The sequence below is a fragment of the Pezoporus wallicus genome, unplaced genomic scaffold (assembly GCF_028554395.1).
Source record: "Pezoporus wallicus isolate ANWC-B61680 ecotype Strahan unplaced genomic scaffold, APGP_CSIRO_Pwel_v1 contig_8721, whole genome shotgun sequence".
Taxonomy (NCBI): Eukaryota; Metazoa; Chordata; class Aves; order Psittaciformes; family Psittacidae; genus Pezoporus; species Pezoporus wallicus.
Genome location: NW_026635692.1, coordinates 1,758,031 through 1,774,126, shown reverse-complemented (window position 1 = coordinate 1,774,126; position 16,096 = coordinate 1,758,031). Strand labels below are relative to the sequence as shown.

The 16,096-nt window shown below is 44.9% G+C and overlaps 1 protein-coding gene across 1 annotated transcript in view; it reads left to right on the top strand.

Annotated features, from left to right (window-relative positions):
• MYH15 (myosin heavy chain 15) overlaps nt 1–15,472 on the top strand; it is a 48,866-nt gene extending 33,394 nt beyond the window's left edge. Inside the window, exons 31-43 of the mRNA XM_057397333.1 lie at nt 246–364; nt 821–1,017; nt 2,027–2,376; nt 2,890–3,014; nt 5,281–5,396; nt 7,020–7,212; nt 7,911–8,114; nt 9,392–9,517; nt 10,949–11,119; nt 11,617–11,721; nt 12,886–12,981; nt 13,490–13,627; nt 15,337–15,472. Of these exons, the coding sequence (XP_057253316.1) occupies nt 246–364; nt 821–1,017; nt 2,027–2,376; nt 2,890–3,014; nt 5,281–5,396; nt 7,020–7,212; nt 7,911–8,114; nt 9,392–9,517; nt 10,949–11,119; nt 11,617–11,721; nt 12,886–12,981; nt 13,490–13,627; nt 15,337–15,354 (1,958 nt within the window). The 3' untranslated portion in view covers nt 15,355–15,472. The remainder of the gene's footprint in view (nt 1–245; nt 365–820; nt 1,018–2,026; nt 2,377–2,889; nt 3,015–5,280; nt 5,397–7,019; nt 7,213–7,910; nt 8,115–9,391; nt 9,518–10,948; nt 11,120–11,616; nt 11,722–12,885; nt 12,982–13,489; nt 13,628–15,336) is intronic.
• Nucleotides 15,473–16,096: the final 624 nt, after the last annotated feature.

The window sequence follows — 16,096 nt, the reverse complement described above, 5'->3', positions numbered from 1 at the left end:
ATAATAATAACAACAACAACAAAACACACACACACACACACCCCCCCTCAAAAAACCGTAACCCTAAGGAAAATATCCTGGTGAAGTGTCTGATGGTTACAGCTTCGGAAGAAGCTTCACAAACGGCCAGACACAATCACTGCTAGCTCTTATCCTCAGCAGAATTGGACAGGCAGGACTTTGATTTTTGTCTGGGCCTTTGTCATTTCATTATCTTACCTTTTCTTGGTTATATCCTATGGCAGGTGAATTTATAAGACAACTTGAAGAGAAGGAGTCATTGATAAGTCAGCTGTCCCGCGGAAAAACATCATTTACGCAACAGATTGAGGAGCTTAAGAGGCAGCTGGAAGAGGAAACCAAGGTAATTCTTCGACTGTGTCCCATTCATTGAATTGAAATGGGGAAAATTGTTCATTTGTAGCCTGGATAAAGTCTGAAATGAAACATAGGAGTGAGAATGCTTCCTGGTAATTGTACTGACAAATGCTCCTGCCACTGACTGAGGCAAGTCACAAAAGAAGAGCTTGGGAGAATAATCAGCATCTATAATTGTTACATAAATCTTATCCAGTAGGATAGCCAAAATCTCAGATCTAGTATGCTTCTTCAAAGATGTTAAATTATCTTCAGTCTTAATAGCTTCCTCAGCATGTCACCAGTTAGGGATGACTCCAAATGCCTCTTACCTCACTTGATCCAGACTGTCAAGCCTAGAGGCAAAAAGACAAAAAGGCTTAAGCCTCTGTTTGAGCTTCTAGGGCTGTTTGAGTTTTGCTGTAGGTAACCCTGCAGTGCTGTGACCTTTCTATCCCTGCAGTCCAAAAATGCCCTAGCTCATGCCCTGCAAGCAGCCAGGCATGACTGTGATCTCCTGCGGGAGCAGTATGAGGAGGAGCAAGAAGCCAAGGCAGAGCTGCAGCGGGCTCTCTCCAAGGGAAATGCAGAAGTGGCACAGTGGAGAACAAAGTATGAGACTGATGCCATTCAGAGGACTGAGGAGCTGGAGGATGCCAAGTAAGTGGATTACATGGGTTTCATTGTGCCCTTGGCTGGCAGGATTGTGCTCTCTGTTGTTATAGTGTTAAGGAAATAGGACAAACTGGTTGGAAAAATCCCTCTGGCTTATTGATGTCATTTGTGGCTGTCCTCCCTTTCAATTTCTTGAGCAGGTCAGTGTTTCTGCTAAGCCCTTGTCTGGGGTGATGGATGTGGATACTGGGGTTTGTTTAAGAACTAACGAGATTAGATTACCCAACTTGGTTATCTTGCACGCTCACTTGCTTCGTGTGGCCCAGTGCTATGCTCCCTTGGTCTTGACTTCCCCTCCCAGCAGGGAGATGATGGCTTCTCTGGAAAGGCAGGGTACAAAGTCATGTTGGCTTGTGCTGTGCAGCGCCACTCCCAGCTACCAGACTCAAGTGTTATTGCACAAGGTCTCTGAGCATCTCCAGCACCTCCCTCTGTGGGTCTCTGATCTGCAGCGTCTTCCCCACTTCCCACTTTCTTCACTTAGCATCTACATGCTCTTCTTTATGAGCACTCCTTTCTTTACAGAAGCTTTTCTTGCTGGGACTCCCAGTCTCCTGTTCTCCCAGTCTAAATACCCTATGAACAAAAGCCCAAGGCATGACTGGACTTCTGCCTCATATCTCTTAACCGGAGGAACAGGACACTTTCATTTAGACCAAGTCTGATCTGAATTTACAACCAGACTATAGTGGTTACAGCTCGCAAGTAGCAAGCTGCTGCTTGAGAGTTCAATCTTTCAGTTTCAAATATTCAAACACTTACACACATATGCACAAAATTATGTGCCACATGGCAGCATTCATCATTTGAACTGGGTTTTTTTGCCTATCACAATCCCTTCTCTCTAGAGGCCTAATTTCCCCTTCCCTCCTCCTTACCCCCCAGCTTTCCTTTTCAGAACTGATTTATTGAGACACTGCTTGGGATCAGTTTTTATTAGATACCATAGGAGTGGTGGCACTCAGCCATTTCACTGTCTCTTCCCACCTGTCAGGAAGAAGCTTGCTGCTCGCCTGCAAGAAGCTGAAGAAGCAATCGAGGCGGCCAATGCCAAGTGCTCGTCCCTGGAAAAGACAAAGCACAGGCTGCAGAACGAGCTGGAGGACATGATGATTGACCTGGAGAAGGCCAACTCAGCCGCTGCCTCCCTGGACAAGAAGCAGCGTGGGTTTGACAAGATCATCAATGACTGGAAGCAGAAGTACGAAGAGTCACAGGCTGAGCTGGAGGCTTCTCAGAAGGAGGCCCGTGGCCTCAGCACTGAGCTCTTCAAGCTGAAGAATGCCTACGAGGAGACACTGGACCATCTGGAGACATTGAAAAGGGAAAACAAAAACCTCCAAGGTAGGCTTCATTCCCGTCCCACGTCCAGTGTGAGAGCCACACCACAGCACAGCTGGAAGGATGCAGGTTTCCCGTAGCAGCTGTGGGGAAAGGCGTTCATCTCATCCTTGAGACTAGCTTTCTGTTATGTTTGGAGGCCCTGGCTGATGCTGGCAATGAAGGCTTTAAACATAGTAATGGGTACAGACAGAGGAGAGCAGGCTTCCCTTTGCTCACCTGTCCATGAAGCTCACTGGCAGTCTGGAGAGGAGCAAGAAAGATGAAGCCTAGACAGCTCCCAAAGCAGAGTGCAGTGCAGCTGGCCTACAGAACACAGATTAAAACTAAACCACTATAACCACCTCAAAAAGTGTGTACTTTCAGTTGGTCAAGTAAAAGAAGTTGCTGTAACTGAAAGTAAGGCAGCGCTTGTGTACAGACAAGCCCTTGAGGTAGCAGCTTGAGGCACAGGTCTGTGACTTGCAGTATGTTCGGGACACACTGATGGCTAAATCCATCCTTTTTTCGTTTCAGAGGAGATTTCTGATCTGACCAATCAGATCAGTGAAGGAAACAAGAGCCTCCATGAGATAGAAAAAATCAAGAAACAGGTTGAACAAGAAAAGTCAGAAGTTCAGCTGGCTCTGGAAGAAGCAGAGGTAAGGAAAGAAAGCTCAAAGGGAGAGGAAAGGGTGTCTTCCCTTTTCATCTTCTCAACAACATAGCCAGTGTTTTGACTATAAGCAAGCGTACCCTCTCTGCAGTCAGCTCCTCCAGCCTTGCTAGCCAGTAGAGAGACTGATGACTTTTGGAGGTGTCAGCTCTAAGACCATCAGTCTTAGACTATCAAAGGAGGTGCCTTGTAGGTTTTGGGGTTTTGTTGTTGTGTTGTGGGTTTTTTTTCCCCCCCTTTCAGGAAGCTCAGACATATTCTGCACACTTCCTGAAAATCCAGTTCTTGCTTACTTCAGCACAGGGTATTTCAGTCTTTCAGGAAGGAGGAACTGCTGAGAATTATGGTCTTATACTGTTTTATCAGATATTTTTAGTGTCTGGTTTCCAACAGCAAATTCACCATCTCCTGGTTTTAGAGAAGAAGAAACCAAACCTCCTGATGACTTTTAAGTTTTATAAGGTCATAAATATTGCATTGGGTACTGCAGCCTCCTTAAAAGAAATGGTGGCAGTCCCAAACCAAATGAAAACAGGCCACTTGGAAAATCTTTGACTCCCTGTAGGAGTTTCATAAAGACATGTAGCATCTCTGCATTAATTTCTACAGTGACAAGTCTGCACGTACCCAAGAGGGATGCCTCATCCCAGTTTTCAACAAGTAAACCACAATACAGGACAAGTCAACTGGCAATCCTGGTTATCCACCCGTCAGCTTTTTGGCAGTCTGCTACATTGCAAAGCTAAGAAGGGGAGTAGGTGTTGCAGGCTGGAAGCAACACAGCACACAGCAAGAGATTTTTAGTGAAGGCTGCATTTATCTGGAATTGTACTCTAAATAATATCTGCTAAAACAAGCATCACCCAGTGACAGGGATCCATTAATACCTTACATGCTGTGCAACCTCTTTTGTCTGTTACAGGATGCTTTATACTTTGCAGGAATTTCACAGCCAAATAAACAGGTCTCATGATCAGAGCAGAGGAAAAAGCTTGCCTTTCTTCCACAGCTCTGAGATGTGGAGAGTGTTTATATACTCTATCAATATCTTTTTCCAGGAAAGAACACATCAGTTCCTGAGGGATTGAAGTGGCACACTTTACTTTCCTGGGCTGTGTGGAATGGCTTCCTAAAGCTAGTGATATTAGGAACTAACAAAAGTAAAGTGGTGATGTATCTTATCTGAATTGTGAAAGAAAGGGTTTAATGCAGGTTTTCCCCCTTCCTTGTGGACTGGGGTCCCTGGCAGTCACCGCTGGTGACACAGTACTTCTGTGTGCTGTTCCCACTAACACGTTGTGGCTCCTAGGCATGAAGTGTGGGTTTGACTGACCTATAGCTGCTGCATGACGACTGGAGTTGGCAAGGGTTTTGTACAGCTTTGTCTTCAGAAGATCCATTCTGTTCCCTTCATCTCTTGAGGGAATCCTGTGCAATTCTGCCCTTCAGAGAGCACTTCCAAAATACATGGTGTTCAATTCTGTGCTTTCCTTCCCAGTTTGATGCGAGCAGTAAGGAGGCAGAATGCCACTGAGGCTGGTTATGTAAGACCTGGAAGTCAGAGGCTCTGTTATTTCACTAGGGGCTATTAGCTTAGTTCTTGAAATGTAGGAACAGAGATGTAGGAACAAGCCTCTCCTGTTTCATAGACTTGTCTTCATGTTAAATGGAAAGAGCAGACAGAGTATTTTTGCACTCTGTCACATAGAGCTGATGTCTGTTATTTCTTTCCTTCAAGTCACATTGCCCAATAAGATTGTATAACTGGGAGGCTTTCAACACTTCATGATTTGGAGAGAGCTTTGTGCTCTGGGGGATGTGTGGATCCCCTTCACCCTCCCAGCTACCATCTTGGTTTAGCTTTTGCCTGTCTCTTAGAGGCCCACGAGGGTGCCCGTACAGGGGTGTGAAACAGAGAACATCTGTTGATATCAAAACCATGTAGGCAGGGCCTAAGGTGGGTTTTGGTTTTGTTTCTGTGAACCATGGATTCTTTAACAATTTGTCCTCTGAGGAGCTTGCTGCTCAGTTTTCCAACTGCCAAGTTACATTAGAAAGCAAATAAATGCATTGTTTTGCCATGTAAGTCGTTCATGTCCTTCTCTAGAGAGAGGCAATGAAGAAATAGTGCTGTTGGGAACGGGAAGAAAAGTGCGAAGGGATCATCTTTGTGCAGCAGTTTGTCATTTGAAAAACAAAACCAACCAGAGCCCAACTCCTGGTGTGCAAGCTCTTGGTGCTTTCTATTTCAGGGAGCTTTGGAGCATGAAGAAAGTAAGACCCTTCGGTTTCAGCTTGAACTTTCTCAGCTTAAAGCAGAGTTTGAAAGGAAACTGACAGAAAAGGAGGAAGAAATGGAAAATATAAGGTACTGTGCAGGAAACAGCGTGGGCTTTAAGGGGAAAGTCTCAAAAGACCAGAAACAGTCTCAAGACCCGAACCATTCAAACGGACCATAGGTAGTTATGCCAGTGCAAGCAGCACTGCCTCAGCAATGCTCAAACCTGCTATCTGAACACAGTTAATTTATGCAGTTACAGCTACACTGATTGTGGGAGGACGTGAGGAGCTTGCCATTATGTGTACACCATTTAGGTAAGCAGGGAGAACTGCAGAGCTACAGAACGTATGAATTATAAAAGGAGAGGAGCTTGTGGGTGAAAGGGATAAACAGGAAAAATGGAAAGCAATTAGATGAGAGGAAGGCGATGTCTTTTGTCTCTCCCCTCCCACCCAGCACAAGTGGTAATCTGATTTTCAGCAGCGTATGTGCGCAGTCCCTCAGAAAACTCTGCTTTTGAATTAGTCAGTGTTGCAACGCTGTCAATCCAAGCAGCGTGTCACTGTAGACAGGTTAAAGGGTATGGAAAGGGGAAGTCCAAGACCCACCTTGGCCAGGGTATATACAAGGGTTGATATGTCAATTGCTTCAAAGCCAAGAATGTTTCATCCCTTTCAGAAGATACTATCCCCATCAGAAGATGCTATCTTCTGATGTCCTGCTGATGTCTGGATTACAGAGGTCTCAGGACAAGCTCTCCTAATAAGTGCTTTTTGCTTCAGTGTCGTTACAAGTTGTTTTGCTGCTAAGCTGTTCAGCAGCTGTGCTGTGTTGCTCCCTGGGAGTCTAGGGCACAGTTCAGTATCTTGCTGAAGCAATAAGGCCCTCAAGGTTTTCCTTGTTGCCTCTGTAATTTCCCAGAACTCCTACGCTTTCAGCACAACTTGGCTAGAGCGAGATAAATGTTTCCCTGTGTGAGTCATGTTCTGTGCTTTGAGTTCTCTCTGCTTGTAAGAAGCAAAACTTTCATCGTGGGACTTCACTGTCATAGAGTCAAGAAAATTAAGCACCTGTCTGTATTTGTTTTGCCATCTTAAAATTGACACTAAGCTGCCTTTCGCATGGGGACAAGCCTGTTAATTGGGTAGGCTTAATCTCTTCCAACTTTAGATGTCTGTAACACAGGTTTCTGTTCCTGAATTCTTCCCCTTATAAGTAACGTAAGAAATGGCTTTTTTCCCAAGCGTACTTTAAGACACAATAAATTGTAGCCTACACATGCCATTTACTATAAAGAGCACTCAGAGTAACTAGCTTAGAATGTAGCTGCCTACCTTCACTTTGATTAATCCCCTCCACTAATGCCTTCATAAAAAGGCTGAGATGCAAAACTTGATTCAGTAAACATCCATGCTTCAAGTGCTTCTTGCTATGGTCAAACCTCTGCTTGCCTGAGTTTAAAAGAGAGCTGAGAGAACTCCTTGCTCCCTTGTTGACAAAGGAAACATGGGAGAAGGATGATACAGGTGCTCACAGACCAGGAGCTAGCTGAGGTTGTGAAGCACACTAGCCAGTTAGAGAGCAGTGAGGCATTAGAAACCTATGCTACCTGAGACACTTTCAGCAAGTGCAGTACTGTTGCGTGTATGTAGTTCTACCTTCCTGCACAGAGAGGAAAATTGCTCCATTTGCCCTTCATGTCCTTTCCAGGAGAAACCAGCAACGCGCCATAGATTCCCTGCAGTCCACCCTTGATTCTGAGGCCAGGAGCAGAAATGAGGCCATCCGGCTCAAGAAGAAGATGGAAGGGGACCTCAACGAGATGGAAATCCAGCTCAGCCATGCTAACAGGCATGCTGCAGAAGCAACAAAGTCAGCCCGTGGCTTGCAGACACAAATAAAGGTACTCTGACAACTACCAGTCCCAAGTAGTAAATGGCAGGTGTAGGCCAGGTTTCGTTAGCACAGAGCAAACAGCAACGGTGATGGTAATTAAGAGAGAAACTACTCCCAAGGATGTGCAGGGGAAGTCCTTATTGATTATGTCTGGCATAAGGGAATAGGGAAAATAGGATTTCTTCCAAGAGTTGCATACAAGCTGGATGAGATCCATTTACAAAACCATTGCTGGCTACAGCCTCCTGCAGAGACAGAAAGCTACACCACGAGGAACTGAAAATCTGTGATTTTTCTTGTGAGCCTTCAAGTCCTTTAGAAGTGGAGCGTGTCAGTTGGCTGCAGTACAGGGAGGGTGCGTATTCAGCTTTGGTGTTTGCTTCAGCTTTGTAATAGCTTAAGAAAATGCTTTGCTAAGGCACCTCCTCTGTCATCGCCTCTCCCACACCGAAGCAGCTAGCACTGCCTCGGGCAGAACTGCGAGCTCTGATGGGTTTGAGCACACTGGCTTTTTCCCACCTTGCCCCACATATCACAGATGCTATCCAGCTTCCAGTGTGGAGGAAGCCCTTCTCCAATTAAGCAGCACTGAAATTCTCAAGGTGTGCCCTGTGCAACCTCTGCAAGCTGGGGTCTTCCTATGTAAGCACAGCGGCTTGCAGTGGAAATGCGCTGGTAAGAAACCAAACATCTGCTTTGTTATAGGAGCTTCAGGTGCAGCTGGATGACTCGGGGCACGTGAATGAAGACCTGAAGGAGCAGCTGGCGGTCTCTGACAGAAGGAACAACCTTCTCCAGTCGGAGCTGGACGAGCTGAGGGCTTTGCTGGACCAGACTGAGCGCGCGAGGAAGCTGGCAGAGCACGAACTGCTGGAAGCCACTGAACGTGTGAACCTGCTTCACACTCAGGTTGGCTTTTTTCTGTGCTCACTGGGTTTGAACTGAGCCTTGTCAGCGAATCACTGACAGTTTGTCCAGGGCTGTCACAGGTCAGACATACCTTGCCCTCCTTCAGGCTGAGACTGAGGGAGAGGAGGTAAGTCACTCTGTAGATACGCCACCTCCCTCCCTTCAAGGTAGCTGGAATTGATGAATCAGCCAACTGCTTAAAATGGTTTCCAGAAAAAGCAGTGCTGGAAGATAACCAGAGTAAATTTTCTTCCTTCTTCCATGCTGTGAAACCAGCTTCCTGCTTTAGTCAAGCCATGCCTGGGACGGTGGGGTGTTCCTTTGAGGGAGTGACACAGGCACTGTGTTGGTGCAGTTGGGATCTGGCAATGAGGGACTGCAGAGGCTGGGTTCTAACAACAGTTGTATTGTGCAGGGCAAGAAACTACCCCCCCACACCCGTCTGTGTCCGAGGTCTTTGTTAAGAGGGGCCTTTGGGCTTGGATGGGTAGATCAAGATGGGCACTGCAGTTTTTACACGGCCATGCAGGGGAATGACAGGACAAGGGGTAATGGGTTAAAACTTAAACAGGGGAAGTTTAGATTGGATATAAGGAGGAAATTCTTTCCTGTGAGGGTGCTGAGGCACTGGAATGGGTTGCCCAGGGAGGTTGTGAATGCTCCATCCCTGGCGGTGTTCAGGGCTAAGTTGGATGAAGCCTTGGGTGCCATGGTTTAGTGTGAGATGTCCCTGCCCATGGCAGGGGGGTTGGAACTGGATGATCTTAAGGTCCGTTCCAACCCTAACTGTTCTATGACTTAACAACATTTTTTGCTACAAAACTAAAGCTTCTCTTCATCATGGTCAGAAAGAAACGAAAATGAGCTACAGGCTGGCAACCTTTTGCAATGTTTCCTCCAGCCCATTGATGACATGGGGCTTCTCTTTCAATCGCCTCATTGACTAACTGATTATGGATCATTAGTTTCCCCAAAAGAAACTGCCTTATTAATTCTTCTGTTTCAGCCCACGGCTTATTTATTTTATTTGAACCAAAACCTAAATATTTACAGCTTGGAGAGCATTTTTAACATTTCCTCAGTCTGAAACTACATATGCTCATCAAGGCCAGCCCTTGCCACATACCTGGGTCTCCCTTCCCAAGTACTGCTCTCTGTAATCCAGGAGTTGCAAAAATCAGTCAGCCTTGGTGTGCTATGGTATTTAGAGGAGTTACGTCTCTAATCATCACTTTTCCTCCTTTTCCACTGTTCCTTTGGGGAAAACCTAATAAAAGAACACAAGCCTGATCAATCAAAAGAAGAAGCTGGAGGGTGACATTTCCCAGATGCAGAATGAAGTGGAGGAATCGATCCAGGAGTGCAGGAACGCAGAGGAAAAAGCAAAGAAAGCGATCACAGATGTGAGTAGACTGATTCCTTGCTCACTTCTTTTCAGTCCTGCAAGGTCTTAGGACAGCCAAGAAAGTAATTCCCAGGTTGCCATTTCTGTGCTTGCTACAAAACTCGCATCCAAAGCACCCCACAGGTATCTGGAGGTAACTGATGAAACTACAGAATAGAGCTGCCAAGAGAGGATGTGCCTTTTCCTGATGTTTAGGTTTTGGTTTTCAGGTTGCTTTGGTTTGGGTTGGTTTGCTGTGTGTGCTTGTCATTGTTTTGGGCTTTTTTGAGGGAGCTGTTTTGGTTGGTTGGGTTTTATTTTCTCAGGAATGCAGTTTCCACTGATCCTCAGAGTCTCAGGGTCTTTGACTCGGGTAACTCATACACCCGGATGTGCTAAACCAGTTCAGTCTGGCCTAGCGCTGGTGTACACAGAATCTGATGCACGGAACAAAGCTACTAAATCCCAAAGAGGTATCTTAGAACTAGGTGTCTATTGGGAAAACATGAGGCCTACGGTCCCAGGAGAAAACACAGTGCATTCTTCCTCTAGGGAAGATATAATTTGGGCAGGTATTCTTTCATTTCCCACAGGCCTAGAGAAATCCATGTCCTGGGAGTTCAGCTGATGTATCACATCATACCAACAGATAAAAGCAAAGCTAAAACTGGAGGTTTCTGTGAGTTATGTGTCTGGAATTCCTGGACAAAGCCGTACCGTAGCCTTTATTGCTTGTCAGCTGAAGGCAATGTTACTGCCTGGCAGAGAAGATGCTGGTTGTCATTGATTCAGTTCCAGCTTGGATTGCAATGACTGCTGTCTTCTGCTGACTGCTCAGTGATGGGTACCAATCTGTAAACGGCTCTTGGTGGCAGGCACAAACATCAAAGCAGGAATGAGCTAATAGGCACCCTTGTTACCTGTCTCACAGAATGGTCAGGTACTATGCAAGATGTTGACACCGAGCTTTCTATCCCAGCACAGGCTGCAGAAACTGCGTTCTTGTTACAGCTGCTCAGGCAGCTCTCATCTATGGCTGTGCAGGGAAAGTTGTCTCACAGTTATTTTAAGCTACTACTTTTCAAGAGCTCCAAGTACCAAGATTTTGAGTAAGTTCTAGGAAAAACGTCTGCAGTGAATGGCACAAGCTTACTTGTAGCATTATAAATGAGGACACGATATAGCACACATACCAAAAGAAGCAGAGAAAAAGAAAGGGAGGGGGTAATCTTAAATCACAGCATATTCTAATGCTGGTAAAAAAAGGCCTCCAAGGCTGTCCTTGCATTTTCTCTGGCCAGGTAAGATATACACACACCACATATGCTCTGAGCTTTGGGTACAGTGAACGATCCAAATAGGAATAACCAAAGATGGATCTTCCATCATTTCTTCTGAGACATAATCCAGGAGCATAGGAAAGCTGCTGTAAAACGTGGTTGTTTTTCAGGCAGCAATGATGGCTGAGGAGCTTAAAAAGGAGCAGGATACTAGTGCTCACTTGGAGAGAATGAAGAAGAACATGGAGCAAACCATTAAAGACCTCCAGAAGCGACTGGATGAAGCAGAACAAATAGCCCTGAAAGGTGGCAAGAAGCAGATCCAGAAACTGGAATCCAGGGTAAGTTTGTGGTCCAACTTCAGATCACTTTCTCCTGCTTACAGACCTGGGACCAGTCAGGTACCCTGGGGCAGCCTGATTAAGTTCATAGAGGCCAAACTATGAATGGTTTCCTGTTCCCCAAAATTCAGGCGAGCAGTTCTTGGAGGCATGCTTCCCCTGCCTCATCCAGCCACATTAAACTGTTGTAGCAGAGCAGACGACCAAGCCCTTGATTAAAAACACCACCACCACCAAAAAAATCCCAGCATCAACAGCAAAAGCCTCTCCAGTACTTGCTTCATTTCAATTACTTTGGCCTTCACAAAGTCTACTCCTTTGGCTGCCGATGCAGCTTAAATGCATTTATAAAAGCAGAATGGAAAGCTGTTTTGATCTGTTACAGAAATTTGACTCTATGCCGATGCTGAGAAAATGAGCTTTTCTTGAACTGTGACCCAATATGTGCTCCTTTATATGTATACAGCAAAATGGCAAGGGGGTTTCTGGTTTGGCAGGTTCGTGAGCTGGAGAATGAACTGGAGACTGAGCTCCGTCGCAATTCGGATGCCCAAAAGGGAGCCCGCAAGTTTGAGAGACGCATCAAAGAGCTGACTTACCAGGTATGCCGGGAGCTGTAGTAACCACTAGGACACTGGAAACAAATGTGGTCTCCCAGGCAGTGTCTAAAGTTACCTCAGTGTTTCAGTGAAGGATGGAGGATAGCATTAGCAGAGCTTTCTGACTGCAGGAAGCTTCAGGGGTAGGAGCAACATCTCCCTAGGGCTACCATCATCTTGCCTGACTCATTCCTAATTCATTCATAATTCCTGATTCATTCATAGCTGGTGTTAGGAAGCCTCTATTGCTGGGATTTGGACAGTTTTAGCACAGTATTAATATGGAGCAGGCTTAGATGACTATTATTTTCACTGTGAGTGAAGAAAGAGCCCAGCTGTCTTTCAGCTGTGCTGATGTTGCTAAAAAGAGCCAGGAGGATTCAGCTGACTGTAATGCATCATTCAGTGTAGGGTTGCCCAGTCCCAGGGCTGTCACCTATGGCTGAGCAGCAAGGTCTAGTCTCCAGCCTCCTGCAGGTTTGCCAACAGCTGCTGTTGCTGCCTGCCTTTCGGAAAAGGTCTTCAGCACAGAGCACTGATCCTTTTGCTTTCAACAGCGTTCTTAAGAAGATAATCCCATCCATCTGCTGTAGGAGATTATTGAGCCTCCTAACTGTTGTTTGACTACCGTATGCAGAGGCTGACGGTTGTTCTCTTGGGATACAGTGCACGGGCAGAATTAGCCAGTCCTTCTGCTTATGGAGTGTGACAGCTTAAACCTGTCCCCTTTTGCCAGAAATGCCTCCAAAACGGACTTTAAAATATGCAAATTACACATTTTTGGGCCTGCCCATAAGTCTGTTTCATTAAATAATGACTTGCTTTACAGTGACAAGAGTGCTTCTCACTCCTGAGCGAGGAACTCTGCGCTTATGTATGTGTATACCTCTGAAAGAGCACGCACATATATACCTGTATTTATGTATCTATACTTACATACATATAAATGGAGAGGGCACTCTCTTTTGGCCCTGAGCTTTACTGACGTCTTCAATCGTCCTATAGAAATTTTTCTCTCACCTATACATAGGGTGATCAAACAATATGGCTTGTTTGTACTTTGAACTATACACTTCTAGAACAGTATGTACAGCACCCATACCTATTGCACTGTGGGAGATGCTTTAGGCCTTTTTACACTCTCAACCCCATGGTGTTTTGATACAGTCAGAAGAAGATAAGAAGAATCTGGCCAGGATGCAGGATCTGATTGACAAGCTCCAATTAAAAGTGAAGAGCTACAAGCACCAAGCAGAGGAAGCTGTAAGTAGCTATTTGGGCCTTTTTATCTGTGAGAAATCTGTTGTTCTAAATCCACAGTCTTCAATGCATAGAAGCTTTGAGTACAAATACACTTCTCACAAGTGTATTAATGTTTGTATTTATATCCATATAAACCCTGTCTGTACAAATGTATTTATAATATATATAAAAAATAAAGTATATAGCTTGTGTGTGGATTATATTTAAGAAACGGTATTCGATTTTATCTTAAAATTGCAGTATCGTTTGCAAGGGAAGGCAGGGAACAGGGAAGACTTTCTGCTCCTAGTCCCTCAGAAGGGATGTTGAGAGCCTCCCAGCTCACTTACCATGGAGAGTGCCATTGGAAACATGGGCTCTGTAAAACAACAATCTCGGCTCTCCAGGAGGCAAATGGTTCCCATAGGGCTGTTACCTCCTCACACTGAGCACTTCTCACCCACTTGAAATGAAAAGCTTTGTTTGGCATGGACAGGAGGAAATCAGCTGCACTGTTTTCTCTCACCAGGAAGCTCAAGCCAATCTGTACCTTTCCAAGTACAGAAAACAGCAACATGACCTGGATGATGCTGAAGAAAGGGCTGAAATAGCCGAATCTCAAGTTAATAAGCTGAGGAGCAAGTCACGAGATATCGGCATGAAAAAGGTATGGTTATGCTCTATGGGTATATGTGAGTGTTTAACACGCAAGAATGGATGCTAAGTATGCAGGAAGATCTGTTACATGGACTAGAATTAATTGTTGTTTGCTACGTTTTTGAGTGTCAGTCTACCTGTTGTTTTAACATGAAGGTAAGCCTAACATTTAGGACAGCAACCTGATGCTTAGGCAAAATGCTCTCTGCCCTCTTGATGTTGTCATTTAATCTCTGTGTTCAGCAACCAGAAGTTTTAAAACTGGTGATTTTGGTTTAGTTTGGGTGGTTTTCTCTTTTTTCTTTCTTTTTTTCTCCTTTTTCCCAAGGGATATTTAAAAGCTCCATCTCTTTCTCTCTCCGATGATGTGGCTTTCTATGTATGTGATACAGGCTGGGGATTACTGCGCTAGCAGATTGCCAGATATTTGAACATGGCTCTTTCACTGAACTTGTATTGATTTGAAGAGCTGGATGAGAAGAAAATATCAGTGATTAGTCACTTAGGTGCTGGGAAGTCATTAGTACTTAGAAATGCATTTGTGGTGTTTCGCACTTGAGCAGAATGGTAGTACAAAAATAGTGATGAGACTAAAAGGTGCCTAAGAACTTGGTCTGGAACTGAAAGCAAACCTTTGCTTATCTGTGCTTGCCTTGTGGGAGTGATAGAAAGTAAAGCTGGGTCAGTGCTTTACCTATTTCATTTGCAACTGAAGCAACCTGCCATGCTTAACGTCTTAAGTTTTATGGGGTTGACAGTTCCTGAGTCAAGGAAGAGGGGAAAAAAACCACCTTTTTGTATCATTTTTGTATTTTTATCCCACTTGATCCCAGCACCTTCCTCCTCTCTTCTGTACCCACTATTCTGTGGGAGGAAACGGTCCAGTTTCTGCTTTTATATTGGACTAATAAAGTCACCTTCGACTGATTTAAATGATTGTGGCTCCGCTGACTAGAGCAGAGGTACATTAACACTGCGTGAAGATCTGACCTCTCACACATCCATGCACGATGAAAGCCGTGCTGTCGTTGAAGCTCAAAAAGAAGTTTCACAGCTTTTAAGAGTAAAGAATTCCCACATATTCTTCTTTGTATGATTCCATATAAATAATATGGATACTGGAATAGGTGAACCATGACAGTAATTCATTTTTGTCTAATACTGCGTGCTGTTTAACACCGAGTACTTACTAGTACCCTCTTTCTGCCTCAGTTATGCAGAAGCTGTAGAAAGGTTTTTATTGCCTGCTTTTATTAGTCTGATGCTAGTAATGGCTGTAGCTGCCAGAAAACACTTCTGGGCAGTGAGTGCTGTCCCAAAAGTCATGACGCATCTCCACTGGGGAGAGAAAGGTGCTGGAGAGACTGCTTGAATTCTCTGGCATTAGAAATACCTTGGCTACTGCCACTAGAGCCCATGCTCCTGGAAACACTGGGAGGTGGGAGTGATTCGGAACAACCACCACCACCTATTGAAACAGAGCTGTATAGAAGTCATCTGCTATCAAAGGGATGTGTGCTCTAGCATGAGGACAAGAAACCAGTATTATTAGCTGAAGCACGATGGCAAAGGTTGGCTCGGTTGGTGCTAGTCTATTTCAGGTACAAACTCAGAAGAATTACTGAAGAGAAGCTTTTGTCATTTATTTGTGAACTTACTCTAACACCCCCTCAATGCTTCCATTTTTAACTGTTGTATGCTATCTCCATTTCATTTCAGGTTCATGAAGAGGAGTAAATGCAGTCCAAGCTGACAGATATGAGAAGATGCTCGATATAATCGGGCACAACTGAAAACAGATGTAGAGATAAATAAGCACTTACAGAAATAAACGTCAAGTGAAAATCCAAAGAGACTGCATAGTGTATTCCATTCATTTATTTATGTTTCTGTTTTGCCAAGCCCCAGGGATCAATAAAGGATTACATCTTGCCAACAGCCCACTTCATTATGTTGGAACAAATACTAATTGGCAGATCTCTGACAAAATCAAAACCAAGGGCAAATCCAGTCATGCTTCACAGCGCTTATGTATTTCGCATGCAGACTGTTAAAGCAGCACAGATTAAAGCTGGGCAGGGCAGGGCACAGCATTAAACCTGGGATAACCCAGCTTCCCTCTGTCCTGCCAGTCGCAGTCTGTACGAGTTTTGTAGGAGAGCAGAAAGTCACCTTTTGCTTATGAACAGTTTAGAGGCTTCCACGGCTTCCAAAGCACTTTTGTTCGCCAGCTGCAGGAGAGATAGACAGGAGATGCTGTGGAGAGACATGTTCCATCAGGACCGCCTGTGACTCAGGAACAGGGTGTTCTCTTAGATCTTTTGAACAGGTACGTTGTCTCTGCTTGACATTAAGATACTTAATGAAGTGCAAAACAGGAACCCTTCTCCTTCCCTCATACGGGGGGGAGAAAATCCCACAAAACTGATTCTTTTTCTATGGGAAGTTCTTTGCTGCCCCTTTAGGATACCCAAGTTCT